This window comes from Patagioenas fasciata, chromosome 2 (assembly GCF_037038585.1).
Source record: "Patagioenas fasciata isolate bPatFas1 chromosome 2, bPatFas1.hap1, whole genome shotgun sequence".
Lineage (NCBI taxonomy): Eukaryota > Metazoa > Chordata > Aves > Columbiformes > Columbidae > Patagioenas > Patagioenas fasciata.
Genome location: NC_092521.1, coordinates 51,608,624 through 51,626,367, shown reverse-complemented (window position 1 = coordinate 51,626,367; position 17,744 = coordinate 51,608,624). Strand labels below are relative to the sequence as shown.

At 37.1% G+C, this 17,744-nt stretch overlaps 1 protein-coding gene across 1 annotated transcript in view; it reads left to right on the top strand.

The window, feature by feature from the left end:
- Nucleotides 1-17,254, top strand: part of YES1 (YES proto-oncogene 1, Src family tyrosine kinase) — a 50,714-nt gene extending 33,460 nt beyond the window's left edge. The window contains exons 2-12 of the mRNA XM_065830721.2: nucleotides 772-1,044; nucleotides 5,069-5,168; nucleotides 6,254-6,352; nucleotides 9,296-9,399; nucleotides 9,571-9,720; nucleotides 9,935-10,090; nucleotides 10,357-10,536; nucleotides 12,891-12,967; nucleotides 13,307-13,460; nucleotides 14,021-14,152; nucleotides 14,928-17,254. Of these exons, the coding sequence (XP_065686793.1) occupies nucleotides 780-1,044; nucleotides 5,069-5,168; nucleotides 6,254-6,352; nucleotides 9,296-9,399; nucleotides 9,571-9,720; nucleotides 9,935-10,090; nucleotides 10,357-10,536; nucleotides 12,891-12,967; nucleotides 13,307-13,460; nucleotides 14,021-14,152; nucleotides 14,928-15,136 (1,626 nt within the window). The 5' untranslated portion in view covers nucleotides 772-779 and the 3' untranslated portion in view covers nucleotides 15,137-17,254. The remainder of the gene's footprint in view (nucleotides 1-771; nucleotides 1,045-5,068; nucleotides 5,169-6,253; nucleotides 6,353-9,295; nucleotides 9,400-9,570; nucleotides 9,721-9,934; nucleotides 10,091-10,356; nucleotides 10,537-12,890; nucleotides 12,968-13,306; nucleotides 13,461-14,020; nucleotides 14,153-14,927) is intronic.
- Nucleotides 17,255-17,744: the final 490 nt, after the last annotated feature.

Here is a 17,744-nt window from a genome sequence, read left to right as displayed (position 1 = left end):
GTGCAGTCTGCACGTAGCAGGAGCTGGTGGCAATCTTGGGCTGTCAGGGCTATAAATTGTCACCTGTCAGGTGCAGTTCACTTTCTAAACTACTACGGATGGTATAATTAGTCTTCTAGATATTTTTTCTAATTCTGGTTAGATTCTAGAGCATAACCCTATCCTGTGGCCATGAATATCCCAGGTTTGTTTGTGAGTTGTATTTTCGGGACTGCCAATGGGTGAAAACTTCGCTTTAAAGATATAAGTCGTAATACCACCAGCAGGACAGCACCTATTGCACAGATGCTTAAAAAAAGAAAGCAGGAACGCCTTACTCACTTTCTTCATATAATTGCTTTGGATTTGCTGCTTCTAATTGCCTTGGGATTTGTCACCTCTGTTTCCCGTTCCACCCTGCTATATAAGTCTTGAGTGTCTTGTCTTCATCTGTTACTTGACTCCCTTTTTTATATTTTTTTTCTGGTTTACCATTTACAGTCCTCCAAGGAACTGGGGTGAAGAATAATCCAAATGCTCTGTTAATACATGTTGTTGTAAAGGAAAATAATTATGTCCTCACTAGTCTAGGAATTACTTAAAATTTTATTCCAGAACACTTCTTCATCTGAGTCTGTAAACTGCGCCTAGGAGCAATTCTTGGGGATTGTTTAAGGTTTTTTTAAACTGGTAATAGATGAGCATTTTCAGTAGCTTTTTGGGAATCTTCTCTGGTAAATATCTAAAGACACAACATAGACATGAACTTATTTTTGCCTCTCATTTTCGCAGAAGCAACTATGGGGTGCATTAAAAGCAAAGAAGATAAAGGTCCAGCCATGAAATACAGAACTGATAATACTCCAGAACCCGTTATTTCCCACGTCAGCCATTACGGATCAGACTCCAGCCAAGCAACACAGTCGCCGTCAATAAAGGGATCAGCAGTTAATTTTAATAGTCATTCCATGACTCCTTTTGGAGGACCCTCAGGAATGACACCCTTTGGAGGAGCATCATCTTCATTTTCAGCTGTGCCAAGTCCATATCCTAGTACATTAACAGGTGAGTGTTACATAAAATGATGCTGTTATTGTGATTGTTGTTGTTGTTCTTATTACTGCCTGATAGTCATATTTAAAAAAATATTACGACTCCTTACCACACGGAAATAAGTTGCAAATTTAAAATAAATTGCTTTTTAGGGATTACTGATTTTCAATATCTTTGCTGCTCAGATAATAATTCAGCCCATATTCGCTAGTGACTGGGCCTTGAGGGTTGGGTGTTTGGGGTTTTTTTTTTTGTCTGGGGTGGGTTTTTTTAGGATCATAGCACAGAGGAATTTAAGACTCATTAAAGGCAGTAACGGAAATAGTTGATAAAATAGTGCTAGCGGTTCTAAGATGTTGAAGGCATCCACGTGAGATAATGGCTTTAAACTTTTGGAGGGAGATGCAAACTGAAAAACACTTCAAGTTCAGGAAACTGGTATTTTTAAACTGATTTTCAGACTTTCTTGATTAGCTGTAAGTTACTTGTATTAATGCAACTTTGAATCTGTTCATTTACAAAGCTGAATAGGATATGCAGTATATTCTGTGTACTATATGAACAATATGTGTGAAACAGAAGAGCAGAATTCTCATTGCTGGAGGTCATATTCAAACCTAAGTTGAAATATAAAAATAGAATTTACAAAGTGCAGAGACTGTCTTGTCTGAGATAAAAAGTCTCCGAAGATACATGCTTTTAAGGCAATAAGCACATTAGATGTTATAAACCCACCTTTGTATCAAAATCTTAAAACTTCATTACAAAAACCATTGATTTTTGTGGGTAATTGGAGTATTTTTGCTGCATATTTTTGAGAGGAAGCCATAATTTATTCTTTTTCCAAGAGAGAAAAGAAAGAGTAATTTATTTAGAAGCTTTTCACAGACACTTTAAAAAACAAGATAAATAATTCCTTATTAGTCCATTTCTAGTGTTCCCACAAACCTCTAATTTTAGCACAATTGCAGTGCTTAAATGTTTTCTTTGTTACAGTGGCATTTAAAGTCTTTTAAACACAAGAAATTGGAGATCCATGAAAACCCACTGTGGCCTTGACATTAAGCAATTCAGGAAACCAAATATGAATTGTCAGGTAATGACCACCTCGTATTCCCTTTTCGGGAATTAATTAAAAACCAAAGAACTAAAACGAGCATCTGTCCTGTCTCAAAATTGTTGGGTCTGCTCTGAATCCGTCTTTTGGATTAACATATGCAAAAATTAAATAAGAGAAGCATTTCTTTTTATTCATTAGCTCCACTAGGTAAACTTTATCACACTTAAGGAGATATTTGAAAAGAAGCTCTGTATTTCTTCTGACTAGATCTGGTTCTTCGTTCACATGCCTGCAGGCATTCCTGGGTATTATCAGACATCAAAGATGAAGCACCCCCCAGCCCAGGTACCACAAATCCTTTGCTGCACAGACCAGAACGGATGTTCTCTTGCTCATCCCTGGTCCTGCTGGTAGTTAAGCATGTTATGTCTTGAACTAGAGTCAACAGGAGAGTTTTCTCGTGAAAAGGTAGTCTTGAATCTCACAAGTGCAGATTCAGTTATCAGCAGGTAGGTTGATTTGGGTGAACACCCTCATGATTTTGCGATCAGTTAAAATTGTAGTGCATATGAAATTATTCTTCCTTGTTTTGTAAAACCAGCCCACAAACACACTTTTTTTAAAAAAAAAATTGCCCTAGTAACTGTTATGTACATTTGGTACCAATTTTCAGATCAATCAACGTTGGGTGTTTTTGTGAATCAATAAGCTGACAAACCTCATCTGGCTGTAAGCTTCCCGTATTTGTGACTAATAAAACAGTGGATCGTGTTCTGTGGCCCTTTGTTTTGCAAGAGAGGAGAATAGATGGGCTGGTCAAACAGGACATAACTGTCAGCAGTACTTACCCAGCCCATCAGCGTTGTCTGACGAAAGGGTGATGTGTTTGTCATCATAGCCTGCAGTGAGGCTGAAAAGAGCTGAGCCACCTTTCATTCCTCTGGAGCAGAACAAGAGAAGAAATCTGAGTTAGTCACGCTACTCCTGTATTACACATTCTAAGTCATCAGATACTTTGAATTCATAGAACATTACTGAAAATCAAAATGGAAAAATGGACCACTATTCTTGTCTCCCATGAGGCTGTGGAAGCACTAGTGCTCTGTAGTCCTCATGCTGAACAAAAAAGTTAAAATCTACTCTCTAAAACCAGTCCTAGATTAGAGTTTGGGACTACTGACCTAATGAAAGGATAACCTTTAAGGGAAATATTATGACCACAAATAGCTTAAACAGTTTAAACTAGATCACCTTGCAGCGATTCACAAAGAAAACAGCTGCAAAAGATTCAAAAATCATTTGAGCATTATCTATTTGTTGAAAACATTCTGTGCTGATGCTGTTCTTCTGAAATATTTTGTTGTTCTTTGTTATGAAATAAAAAACACTTGTGAGTGAGAATACAAAGAGGTTTTATAGTAGCTTAAGTGTTGAAACGAAACTTTCCAAGATTTATGTTAGCTTTTCCAATTCTTTCTTTTAAAATAATTAAGACTATACAAATATTGATAATTACTGATAACTTTCTTATTGCATCCTTTACATTTGTATTCTTTACTTTGTCTAGGGCTACACTGTCTAGATGAAATAATCACTGTCTTGTTCCCGTATTGTTATCTTTCTAGATGTTGCACAGTTTGCTTCTAATTTCTCAGAGTCATCGAGTTTCTTTATATGCAGTTAAAAATGTTTATAGTACTGTGAATTTTGAGTATTGATTTTCTTCATTTGCTGAAGAACTCTCTGGGGGTGGTTTAGTTCTATATCATTTGGTTTCTATTTTTGTGAATATGGCATGTGTCCCCAGAGTTTTCTTGTTCCATGTAGCAGTTTTTGTCTTCAAAATAATCAGTAATGTAGTGATGCAGGCAAAAATTGCTAGAGCTATGTTGATTTTTAACTTAATTTCAGAACTGTCAGCTTTTAGGGAATATTATAATTCATCTTCAGTTCATAAATCACACTTGCAAAAAAAAAAAACCTCAATTACTGTAACCTCCTGTGGGCATTTTTTTGTTCTGTTTTTCCTTGAAGAACTGTAAATCCATTTCCAGCTGAGTCCTGCTGAGAAAGTGTAATCACAGGAAGACTCTAAATCAAATTAAAGTATTTAGATGATTAGGAGCTCTTACACCAGAAAGTGTACATTGTAAAAAAATATTAGAAGTAGACAATAACCTGTTGCATTATGTATTCTTTCTGATCACTGTCATGTTAATCCTAGTATCTAAAATGAGATGCAAGAACGATGTGCCCTGTACCAGAAGTGGGATGGGGAAGAAAAATCCTTGGGATCCATGGAGTGCAGCTGCTTGTCTTGCAACGTATCTCAGTCCTTGTTCTCTAGACTAATGCTCTGATGGATCCTCCTCAGCAAGGATCTGCTTCACTGGTGGGGAGGCTGGGTGGGATTAGGAAAAAAAAAAAATATATATATTAGTCCTAAAGTTTTTTGTTTCCAACAGAATGCTTTTTATTTCTGGTTCAATTCCATGATTCTTGATGCATAACCCCAGGAAGCTGGGAACACATCAGTTAGTTACAGTGAAGTTCAACAGGAAACTAATTCTGTAAAAATTTGTGGCTGATGGTTCACTGTTGTGGTGTTGTGGGATCATCTAGAATTGTATTTCTTTACAAGAAGTAGCTTAATAAGGAGGCTGGCTTTTTTACGGCTGATGTAGTGTGCCGATTTCTGTATCAAAGTACTCTAAAGTACTTCCAGTGATGTATCTAGCTGCATTTTGTGGTGTGGAAGCATATTTTTAGGGTGTCTGTTTATAGGCTTTCCTCGATGTCCTGGCCTCTTAAGAAATGAGCTGATTATTGATCCAGCTTCCAAAATGAGATGCAACTCAGAGTGTTTAGTTGCTTCCAAATCAAAATTGAGGAGTTGTTTCGCAGGCAAGTCCTTAATTCAAGTGTTGCAGCGTTACTGCTATATCATATATTGTTTGTTTGTTTCTTCTTCCTAAGGTGGTGTTACTGTATTTGTGGCCTTATATGATTATGAAGCTAGAACTACAGATGACCTTTCATTTAAGAAAGGCGAACGGTTCCAGATAATAAATAACACGTAAGTGTTCTCATTCACCGTCTTCACTTGGTGGTTGTTAGGAATAAATAGACGCTCACCTCTTCTTGAAATCTGTGTATCCTATTTCAGTGAAGAATAGATTGATTGATTTTTTTTTTTTCAATTTTTTTTTCCTTGAATACATGTTCAACAAGCATGGGGTTAAAATACTGATATTGGTAAGACAATAACCTTCAGGCTGAGGTTAGGGTTTGGATGCAGGTGTGGAACTGCAGTGATTTGGGCAGCCCCAAGCCTCCTCCTCCTCAGCTGGTTAGGTGGCATCCTCCCACTCCCTGTGACAAAGAGGCACAGGTACCTGCATTGAGTCAGCAGAGGTGGAGATGCAGCCTGTGCGACCCTGTCCCAGGCTCTGCGCCTTGCAGGCTTTCTCTTGAGAGGTTTCCATCTCTGACGGGGGTGGGAGCAGCTGACAGCACCACAAATGCCAGAGTGAGTGTCCTGCCTGTGTTCAGGGACTTCTGGCCATGGACATGCATCTAGCCAGCCTCCACAGTAAATCCATGCTCAGACAGCTTAGGAGTAGTTTGAAGTTATGGCCTGATTTCTAGAAGTGTAGTGAAAAGGAATTAATTTGTTCACCTTGAAGATTTGTTTGCATGCAGCTTTTAGCTGAGGTAATAGTTCTAATTCGTACGTAGAGCAGTTTTCATTTATCCAGTTCTTTAATTTTATTATTAGCTGTCTTTCTGCTTCTTTTTTCACTCGCTGTCAGCACACAGGCAGAATGATCTGGGAGAGGCAGATGAAGACTTAGAGAACTGGGAAGTTTATTTACACATTTCTGCCGTAAAATATTTTGTTGGTTTGCATTTTGCATACATAGATACATACCTTTTACACTTTTAAAAAAAAATCTTTAAAATACGAAATTCTACTAAGAGGTACTCATGTTGCTTACAATGAGAAGACAAGTATATTTAGGTGCAGCGCAAACTATTTTAGGTGCCTTCGTAATTAAAATGTTACCTGAATTTAACCTGCCTTTGATATGTGAGGATGATATCACTGCAAGAGAATGATGTATTACGCATATGTAAGAGATAACCGATGATGTATTGCAGGGAAGGAGACTGGTGGGAAGCGAGATCCATTGCTACGGGAAAAACGGGCTACATCCCAAGCAATTATGTTGCTCCTGCAGACTCCATTCAAGCAGAAGAGTAAGACATTGTATCCTGTCAATCTGTTCTTATTATCCATTCTACGTTTTGTGCCCTGTGGTGATGCTATTCTTTTAAGTCAGTACATGTAACATTTAAGGGTAAAGTAGGATAATTCTACTAATTAAAGGATAGCAATGCTACTTGATTGAGGTCAAAAATATAATTATTAGTAGTAAGTGTGAGGTGGACACCCAGGCAGATTGTTTTTATGCCTGCTTGCTATATGTAGGGCTGAAGGAGAAAGGATGGGAGAATGCAATATTGAAGATAAGAATTGGGGGACATGCACTGTGTTTCATATAAAGCAAAAATGGATGGTTTTTAGTTAAAGAGTTCACACACCATCAGCTCTAAGTTTTTTTTCCTTATTTTTGCTTGCCAAACCCTAGTTCAAGATCAACTATATAACTGTAGACAGTTACTGCTAATCTATTAATCTATAACAACTTTTTGGTGGCAGACTTGTTAGGCACGCTAAGAACTTCTACGAATTGCGAAAATTGCATTGCTTTGGGTACCCAGTACTTCTTACATTTATTTACAAACAATGATCCCAGAGCACTTAGAGAATCACATAAAGTTACTGTGGGAACTGAGACTTTCAGGTTATATTGTTCTATGGGATTAATTGTATTTATTGTACAAGGAATACAAAGCTCCGCAGCTCTTGCTCCAATATACAGGCATGGTACTGCCAATAAGCAATTCCCTGATACATGATCTGCGTGCTTCTGTGTCTGCTACTGCACTTCTGGGAAAAGTGCCCGATTTCCAAGATGTTTCCTGAATCTCAGGCTGAGACTAGCATGTTGCTGCTGCTCTCACCTGTCTCATTGCTATTAAGAAGTGATTGCATCAAAGATGCACTGTTACTTTATGCCCATGAGTTTCAACAGCTTTTAAAATTATTGACTTCAGATTTTTTGAAAAAAAGTTGAACCTTTTTTTTAAAACTATGCAATCAAAGCATGTCGTCATTACAGCTGCAGTGGTGGTAAAATGAAAACCACAGTGCTTTGCAAACCAAGGGTGTAGTGTTTCTGCAAATAAAGCATTGCTCCTGAAGACTGACAAAACAAGGTGTTGGGATTTGCCATAGGTTTATGTGATGACTGGAGGTGAGAGTGAGGGATGATGCACGACGAAGGTTTTTTAAACTGACTGTTTTAAAACACTAGTGCTAATATTATTAAATATCACCACAGCATTTGGAGTAGAGTTCATTTGTTAGCCCAGGGCTTTGATAGTGTTTGTAGATTTTGTGTTGTGATTGCAGTTGGAGTTACAAGTGCTAAAGCAATGCACAGCCCCAGATTGCTGGGATTTTCTTAAAGTGCTCTTTTCTAAGCCTGAAGACATTTATATCAAAACCTGCTTGTGACGGGGTCCGTATTATCTGTGTGGCTTTTGAATTATATCACAATATAAATGCTTAAAGCTCGTTTTAAAAGCCCCAAGTAAACCCTACTATTATTTGATGGGTAATGAAATAAAATAACACTTTACAATGTAGTTTGTACATTGTCACAGTAGTCCAGGGAGGAGGCATTTTCGTGTCAGGCAATTACTAAGGTTCAGGTTTGCTTTGATAACATCACAGGTTACATACAAATTCTCAAGTGCATGTGCACTCATATCCACTTCTAACTTTGCACATCTACTTAGACTGCAAGCACAATATAAAGTAAAAATAAGTTTCAAATTCCCAAGTGATTGTACAGACCAGTCTGTTCACAGGCCAACAAAATGATCCATCCCTACCTACAGTTTTCCCCCACAAACCATTTCACTCACAAAACTATTGCTTTGCTGCAGTTTCCAATACTACTTTTCTTCTACCAGTGCTTAACGAAGGCAGATTTACTTGATGCTATGTTCGTCCGAAATTAAAAAGTTTGAAATTTACACTTGGCATCACTTTGTGACTTCTGAGGCATACAATCAAAATAAAATATTGTTAGACATAAGTGTTATTCCAAAGTCTGGGCATTCACAGGAAGATGGATCCAAATTATCACTGGGTCAGGACAAAACTGTGTGCAGGCTCTTCATCAGGATGAGCACTCTTTGGGGGCATAAAAGAAGAAATTCCTTTTGTGAAAGAACTTAAGGAAAGAGTAAATGCAAGCGTTTTAAAACACCTGTGTGTTTTCAGTTATCAGAATGATGCAGCAAAGATAGAGCATTACTCAAAGACAAATAATACCTACCACAGGCTTGTTTCTAAATGTTCAGTAGAAAAAAGTGCTCCCTTCACTGAGGTACAGGATGGGAGGCAATAGAAGTTGAAACAGGGTAGGTTCTGGCTGGATAAAAGAAATGTTTTTATCCTGAGGGCAACCTCTGTCCCTTCCTGGCTGTCCAGATTGTCTGTGCATGGTCCATCTTTCAGGGTCTTCGAGACTGGAGTGGACAATGCCCTGCGTGACCAGGTCTGATCTCACAGCTGACCCTGCTTCTGCAGCAGGAGGCTGGACTAGAGACTTCCCAAGTGCCCCTTCCAACCTGAACTGGTGATATTTATGCACGCCCACTTTGTATTAAATATTGGGTTTTTTAATATAGAGCCAAAACTTCTTAGAGAAGGTAGTTTTGGTTGCTGCAGTGCTTCAGGTGTGCCGCCAAAGTGTGTCATCTGGTTCAGCTTGACCTGTGAGATTCTCAGTTAGAAGGAAGGTGTTACTTTCAATGATGAGCACTGTTGATATCCATTGTTCATCAGAAAAACACAGTATTTGAAGATAGAGGCCTCTTAACATATATTTTGCGAACAATAGAAACAGGTCATCTTAATCTTTCAGTTACATGGATGTCGTTACTTTGTTGATCTGTAATTGCTTTGGGATATTAGTCAATGCTTGAGATTGTGGAATCTTGTATTTATATGAATACCAGGGCATAAGAAGCTTTTACTTACACGTTTCCTTCAACATCTTCTAGGTGGTATTTTGGTAAGATGGGCAGGAAGGATGCAGAAAGGCTACTTTTAAATCCTGGGAACCAGCGTGGTATTTTTCTAGTGAGAGAGAGTGAAACCACTAAAGGTATGTATATTTTTGTATATGTCTTCTCTCTCTCATCCCCCACACCCCCACTGCCAAGCTGGACATAATGGCCATTTTTGTCTGTCACTTTATAGGTATACATATGCACATACGTATGTTAAGTGTGTTTTTAAACTTTTGGTGAAGAACCAAGTATGATTTGTTTCCTAGGTGCTTATTCCCTTTCCATACGTGACTGGGATGAGGTCAGAGGTGATAATGTGAAACACTACAAAATCAGAAAACTTGACAATGGTGGATACTATATCACAACCAGAGCACAATTTGAATCTCTACAGAAGCTGGTGAAACACTACAGAGGTAAACCCAAATTCTAGTGTCCCAGTGCTACCTTCTGCCTATCATTAGGAAGAAAAACTGTATGTAGCTTATTCTTAAAATTCACAATTATAAAATTTCTTTTGTATTTCAACAAACACTACGTGGACTAGTTCTTTTAATCAATGTTAGGATGTTATTTTTATTATAGTCTTACACTTGTTTCACGACTGAGCTTATTTTTTCCGCTTTCCAGAACATGCCGATGGGCTGTGTCATAAGCTAACAACTGTGTGCCCCACTGTGAAACCACAAACACAGGGACTAGCAAAAGATGCCTGGGAAATTCCTAGAGAGTCCTTGAGGCTGGAAGTTAAGTTGGGCCAAGGATGTTTTGGTGAAGTATGGATGGGTAAGAGCTTTATGTGACCCCTTTCAGCTGTTTGTGTGAATGCTTAAGTAAATCAGTATCAAAATCTGAAAAGATAATGTGATAAAGAATTTGATTGTAACTGATTACTCTTTCTCTTAGTCACGTAAAGGTAAAAATAATATTCGGTATAGTTCTAATTTAGAATTATACCGTTAGCTAACAAAACAGTAGCAAAACGCAAATAGTTTCAGCAGAAAATCTCTTCGGTATTATAAGGGAGAATAAAATCAAATCTGTTTCTCTAGGAACATGGAATGGAACCACGAAAGTAGCGATCAAGACACTAAAACCTGGTACAATGATGCCAGAAGCTTTCCTGCAGGAGGCTCAGATCATGAAGAAATTACGACACGACAAGCTTGTTCCCCTGTATGCTGTTGTTTCTGAGGAACCAATCTATATTGTCACTGAATTCATGACAAAAGGTGTGTGACAAAATAGAATAGTTTCAAGATAGTGCATTTTAAGATTATTTAAGATCTGAGCAAAAAAAATAAATGCTTAATTAATGTTAGGTTTAAGCTGACTGGAGTATAAGTGGTAATTTTGATTAAATTAAAATGAGCAATGCTTGACCTACTTGAAGCAGTTCTGATTTAGATCGTGGGTGGAACCATGATTTTTTTGCACATCTGTGTCACCCTTGCTAATCTTCCAAGTACAAGATTGGGTTTTTTTCCTCCTCATTTTGTAGTATGCACTGCCTTTTACATTTTCAATTGGATGATATAGCTGGGGATATTATGATGACAATACACCTCACTGTAAACAGATCATGTTCACAATGACAGAATCAATTGGGTTTGGGGTTTTTCTAGTTTTTCTTTTCCAGCAGCATAATAGTAAATTTTAAAAAGGTTGAGGGTTTTTTTTCCTGGAATCCCTCCTTTATCTCCTTGGTTTCAGTCTTCCATCCTTCTTCCCTTGCTTTATATCACTTCCCCCTCCCTCTGCTGCTGAAACAGAGATTTAAAGATTTAGGCTGGATGTAGAAATAAACATCATAAGCATATTAGTGTTAAGAAGCAGCAGATTGTCAATTGTTCCAGTTTCACAAAATGCAGACTTCTGTTCACCTTACGCAGAGAGATTTTGCTACCCTGGTAAGAAATATAAACAATGTTAAAGTCTGAGAGAGTGGTGATTTATGTTTGATACTCTGGCACAAATATGCAGGGGATTTTTTTTTTTTCCTTGTTTGGATGGACCTTTTAAGTGTTGTATAAGATTGAACAGGTAGATAGGAAAATAAAATCCAAAGTTTATATTGTGTTATTGTTGTTCCTAAATAACACTAGAGTCTCGGTCTGAGCTGACAGCTGCCATGCAAAATCAATTTTCGTTGATCAGAAAACACATTTTGGCAAGGCAATTAAGACAAAAAAAATGCTTTATAACATTCTAAGAAAAAGTAAAGATTAAAACCAGAACTGGAATGTTACCTTGCAAAAGCAGAAGTAAAGAATTGGAAAAGTAGTTGCATGTTTGTCTGAATTATGGATTCAAAATGCCATTGGAAGCCACTGTTTTCATTTGAAAAGCTACTCATATTTTACCAAAAAACATAGAACCTCTTTGGTGATTCATACTTGAAAGTTAATAGAACAAGGGTCTTCTTTCTTTTATATGTTTTTTTTCCTCCTTTTACAAGGAACTCTTTTTGGGGAAGAATAGCACAGTACCCAAATTTTTTTTTTCAAATATGGACACGTGGCTAGAGGTCACTGTGAAATCTTTGCTCTTCTTCAGTCCTGTGAGCTCATGAACCAAGATGGGAACAGGCCTGTGCAAACACACAGTACAAGCAGCAGCAGCACTGTGGGTCTGGCCTGTCACGCTTTTACTTTCAGTGCAAAAATACAGCAAGTGACTAAAACCACATCAGAGGTATCTAATTCATGGCTACAGCCATGAATCTACTGCAAGATCTGCAGTTCATTGGGGTTTTTTTTCTCCACCATTGCCACACCGGTAATTTTGTCATTGTACTTTTGACTGTGATGAGACTGATCAATTATCAATCTTCACCAGCTTCTTAAGGAAGATAGTATGTTCCTGTACACTTATGGCATAATAACACCTGTAGGTAAAGATGTTATGTCAGAGGCAAAGTCTTACTACTCATTTAAAGATTACTGTTTTAAAAGGAGCGCAGGTCCTTGAAACCGATTTCAGATACTACTCATGTCATAATGTTCTGGACACAATTGTATTATATGAATGAGGAAAGAGAATATATCGTAATGAATGGAAGATGCTTTTGGTTTCCCCTGTAAGGAAGAAAAAGCAACAAATTCAGAATCGTTTCTGAACTGCATAACTGGAGCTGGCAGAAAAATTTAAGTAATGGACAGGAGGGTCTTTGTTCTTTAATTTTAAATCTCATTGTGGAAAAAAGTCCAACTAGGAAGAGCCAGAAATATTGGGAAAAATCCTTATGTGTTGCCTAGGAAGATACCAGGAATATTGGGAAAAATCCTTATGTATTGCCATATAATCATCAAGCAGCAGTCTGTTTTATTAGTGTTCAGTTGTCTGAGTTATTGAAATGGATTCCAAAATACTTGTGTAAAACTGGTACTAGTTATCAGGGCAGAGTCAACTACAGCCATGGTAATTGAGTCATATGTTCTGTTAAGTGATGAGTTTTCAAACATGGATTTTGGGGGCTGATTGTGTAAATCATGATGTCTAGGAAGAAAAATCTCATTCATGTTTTCAGGTCAAATTAATGTTTTTGTTCTGGTTTTTTTTTTCCCAAATTTGTCATCTTTTACAGGCAGCTTGCTAGACTTCCTTAAAGAAGGAGAAGGGAAATACTTAAAGCTCCCACAGCTGGTCGACATGGCTGCTCAGGTACGTTGTATAAACCAATAAGATTGCATTTTGTGCTTAGAGAAGAGGTATAAAACTATATCAGGTGTCAACTAAACATAAATATTGAACACTCCGGCTATTGTATGCAGTTCTGTCTTAGATATTCTTTTGTAGGTTTGTAATTTATCAAAAAGAAACGGTTCTCAGCAGATACTGTATAGCCAGAGACACTCTGGGTGCTGACACAAACTCTTGCTATGCTATATTTCCTTTACTTATGCGATGAGAATGAAGCTAAAATAAAGGGGTACAGCTTAATGCTTGGGAGAAATGTATGTAGGAATGAAAAATAATCTTTAATAAAACTTTATTTTTAAGATTGCTGATGGCATGGCTTACATTGAAAGAATGAACTACATCCACAGGGATCTCCGGGCAGCTAACATTCTTGTAGGAGACAATCTTGTGTGTAAAATAGCAGATTTTGGGTTGGCAAGGTTAATAGAGGACAATGAGTACACTGCAAGACAAGGTAAGACCCATTTATTTACTGAATAAATAAGACCAGTTACCTTCAAATTACTTAGAACTATTCAATTTAGCAGAATATGTGTATTCTGATTGCATAATTAAAGATTATGGATGTGTGCTTTCACAGCTATGTTTAGGTGTCCCCCTTGCCTAAGTAAAGTTTTTAATGTTCAAAATTATCTGGCGCTTCATTTATGTTTTCGAAAAATGTTTTTAGTTTTGGTGTTTGGTTTGGTTTGGTGTTTTTTTTTTTTTCCTGGATAAAACTTGCTACAGATTGAAGGGAACTGAGATTCCAGAGGTTGCTCTTCAGATTCTGAAGATCATCCCACTTTTTGAAACATTTAATTAGGAATCCCAGGTGTCTGCTTCCAAAAATTGTAAGCCAGTAGTTGCTTCCTCAGTTTGAAACTGGTTTCCAGTTTGAAATATTAAAATACTAAACCATCTTGAATTTTGTCAACAAAGCAAAATTTAAAAATTTGAGTGCACTATTGCTTTTTAAATATTTCCACACACAAGCAAGGGAAAATTGAATATCTGTCTTTCCAATGTTTGTAGGAGCTAAATTTCCAATTAAATGGACCGCTCCAGAAGCAGCATTGTACGGTCGGTTTACAATCAAGTCTGATGTGTGGTCATTTGGAATTTTACTGACAGAACTGGTAACAAAGGGGAGAGTGCCATATCCGGGTAAGAGGAATATTTAATGGATTTTTCTTTATTCTGTGCTTCTGAAGTTACCTTTTGTACTTGTTGCCTTCATTCAGATCCCGCAGTTTACAGAGACAAAAACTTAATCACACTTCACTGGTTCCTGTGTTCACAAAGCTTTGTTTTAGTTACAGATTAACTGTTATATATTTTAAAGTGTTTTAAGGTAATCGCATTTGTAAATGTGACTGATAGTTCCTTTCAGATTAGTAGGTGTCCTTATGTTTTACTATCTGTCCCTGAAATTTCTGCTTTTGACATTGTCCCAGTATACAGTGAGCATCAGCAGAGTGAACCTGCTAGACCAGTTTTTGAAACTAAACGTACGTAACATATTTTGACAGATACTTCACAGCGACTAGAATTTGTGAAGCTGTTCTGTTAGGTATATAATGCCTTTTTCTTGGCCTGATTTCAAATTAGGTGGCCCTTGAACGGAACCTGAGGGAGGCAGCAGGTATTTGTGCTTGAGTCTCTGTTTTGAAAGGACAGGCCCAAGGCACTGGGAAAATACACAAATGAGAAAGCATACAAATGGAAGGACCAGGTGTTGAGGAATTACCAGTGTAACGAAATAACTTTCAGAAAATGTTTTTAATGCAAAATGTAAAAAAATTAATTCATTATAAAGCACGTTCATTAAAGGTTCTGCTATGCCATATTCATATGCATTGCAGCTGGAAAGACATTTTAAGAACTTTGGGAAACTGTTCGTTGCGTAGTGTCATTAAGAGCTAAAATGCTTTCCTTTTAGGGATGGTGAATCGGGAAGTTCTGGAACAAGTGGAACGTGGATACAGGATGCCTTGCCCACAAGGCTGCCCAGAGTCTCTCCACGAGTTAATGAAACTGTGCTGGAAGAAGGACCCTGATGAGAGACCAACATTTGAATACATACAGTCTTTCTTGGAGGACTACTTTACTGCTACAGAACCACAGTACCAGCCTGGAGACAATTTATAAGCCAACAGTCTGTATAACATGCACAAATCTGCCAAATGTAAAAGACTTGCAAAGAATTCCTGATGTCTATAAGGAATCAAAGGAAAGAAAATCTTCGCTACTTTGCATGCTCTTAATGGCAAACTGGAATTTCATAATGCAGTTGCACAAAACCACTTTTAAAGTGTTATACTCTAATTTACCAATGACATGTTTTTATTTTTTTTTTGCTCTTTCCCAACTTATTTTCAGGGTCCAAAGGAAGCTTACTGAAAAGATGGGGTAGAAAAATGAGAGTTGGTGTGAACAATAGCAGGAAAAACAAGGTTTCAAATCCTTTATTTTCCCAATATTTGAAAATCATTCTACTGCAGAGGGATTTGTCTGGAATTGAAGTGATCTTGGGGTAGGACATTTTTAGAGCAGAACTTTGTGGGACCAAGCAATTCTATTCCACTTTTGTAAGACTCCCTGTGTTCAAAATTACGTGTGTGTGCCCCCTCACCCCTCCAGAAAAAAAGATGGTACAACTCTATTTGATATATAGTCTTGATCTTTAAGCTTCCTCTTGCATGGACTTAATTAGGCTAGGCAGGTTAAAAGAGGAATTGGAACAGCAAATGACAAACTTGATCTAAATGTTAGACCTCAATAGTGAAATTAGAGAGAATAATGCACTGTGTTAATACTGTATTAATATAACTGGAAAGTAGCATGAGAGATTTTTCTTTTTTTCTTTCTACATAGCTAATTAAGAATAATGAAGGTAACTAGAAAATGAGGTAATGTTTTATAAAATTGTATTGATAAAGTATGATGATATTTGAACTTGAAGCTATGTAATACAATCAGGGGAGGAAAGCCTTTAATCTTTTAAGCTCCAATCCAACAGCAAGCTTTTGTATGGGAAGACTATACCTGAACAAAGCTCACCAGGAGAGCAAGACTGAAGCTGGTAAATGGCCACTTCTTAGTCCTTTTTCACAGACAGGTTTGGTACTGTTGTATGTGGCTACTGTGTGCTAACAAAGGCGGGTGCCACAAGTGCTGTCACTAGTTCAGGGATCTGATTGCACTTTTGCTTTTCTTGACTATTAAGGCACACTTACACACAATTGCTCTTCCCATTTATGACCTTCCTACAGAATTATTTAACTAAAAATAGACAAAAGAAAATGTGGAAGTTTAAAACCTAAAGGGATAAAGTATATTTAATATTGTCCGAATATAGTGACGTTGAAATTTGCTGGCATTCTGCCCAGCTGACACTACATCTAGATTATTTTCTTTGGCTACTGACATATCAAGCAATAACATGTCATTTACTCAACAATTTGCATGAGGTTCTTGAATTTCTGATCAAGCTTATGGACTTCGATTTTGAAACACTAAACTCTTACTTAGCTACCAGGTTGGAATTCATATTATCATTGTAAAGCTATCCAACAAATGAATTTCAGGAAAGCTGGTAATATAGTTCTGGTACTAAACATTCTTCATGGGTTTAGTTTACACTACATTGAATCCAACTACCAAACAGATCTTTGTAAGAACAATGCCATTATTTTTCATTTTGTCTCATCATCACTCATCACCTATACATCTGTGGTTATCAAATTTTATAAGGGCTTTATGTAAGAAAAACAAAACAACCAAAAAAAAGAAAAACACCCCCCTCCACAAATAATCAAAAAACCCGCAAATAAAATGAATTTTAATTTTTCTAAATATTTTAAAATTAATAACACAATCATATGAGTTTATGTATTAATACAGTTATAACAATAAATGCCAAAAATGACACTGGCATTGTTTGGATTTTTAATTACTGAATGGAACAGTTCATTGTAATAACACTTGTATAGTAAAGGAATAAAACACTAACTTAATGAACGTGTTCTTTGTAAATGGTTGTGTATTATAAGACTTCTCCAAAAGAGTTTGTATGTTTATGAAAATCTATTTGTTTCACCTGAAGACCTTGACGCGATTCTTACCCTAACAGAGTTTAAAATTCACATTCACACTTTTTATATAAATAGTAATAAGTTTAATTATGTAACTAAGTATTTTTATAAAGTATGGCATTATTGAACTGTTTTGCAGAATTGGTTCAAAATAAATTTCTCCTTGATTGCATCTGCTTATTTGAGAAGGGGGAAGGTGGGAGGGGGGCACAAGTAGAGTAGCCTTCGTATTGAGGGGAAAAAGAGGGGAATAAAACCTTCTTAAGTTTTGGGTGTATTTTTATTGTCTGTAAACTATTTTAATGTACTTTTGTACAAGATGCTGAGTTTGTGGAACATTATTTCTGTGAAAAGGGAGGCATTTTCTAGAGCAGTTCAGAAATCCTTGGCAGGAATGGGCTAGCACAATTCTGTCTGGACCTAAAATTAACCCGTGTGATGGTCAGACAGACGGACTTGGGATTTTGGTGAGACCAAGTTCAATGTAGGCTCTCAGCTGGTGGCCACCACCATGCTGTTGGGCAAACACATCTCTCTCTTGCTTTGTCTGGTATTAGCAACCACTGTTGACTTCTATGCAGCTTTTCAGAGGATTTTGGACATTTGTTCTCTTGTGTTAGCTAATGTTTTATCGCAACTTTGTTTTACCATAACATTGGATG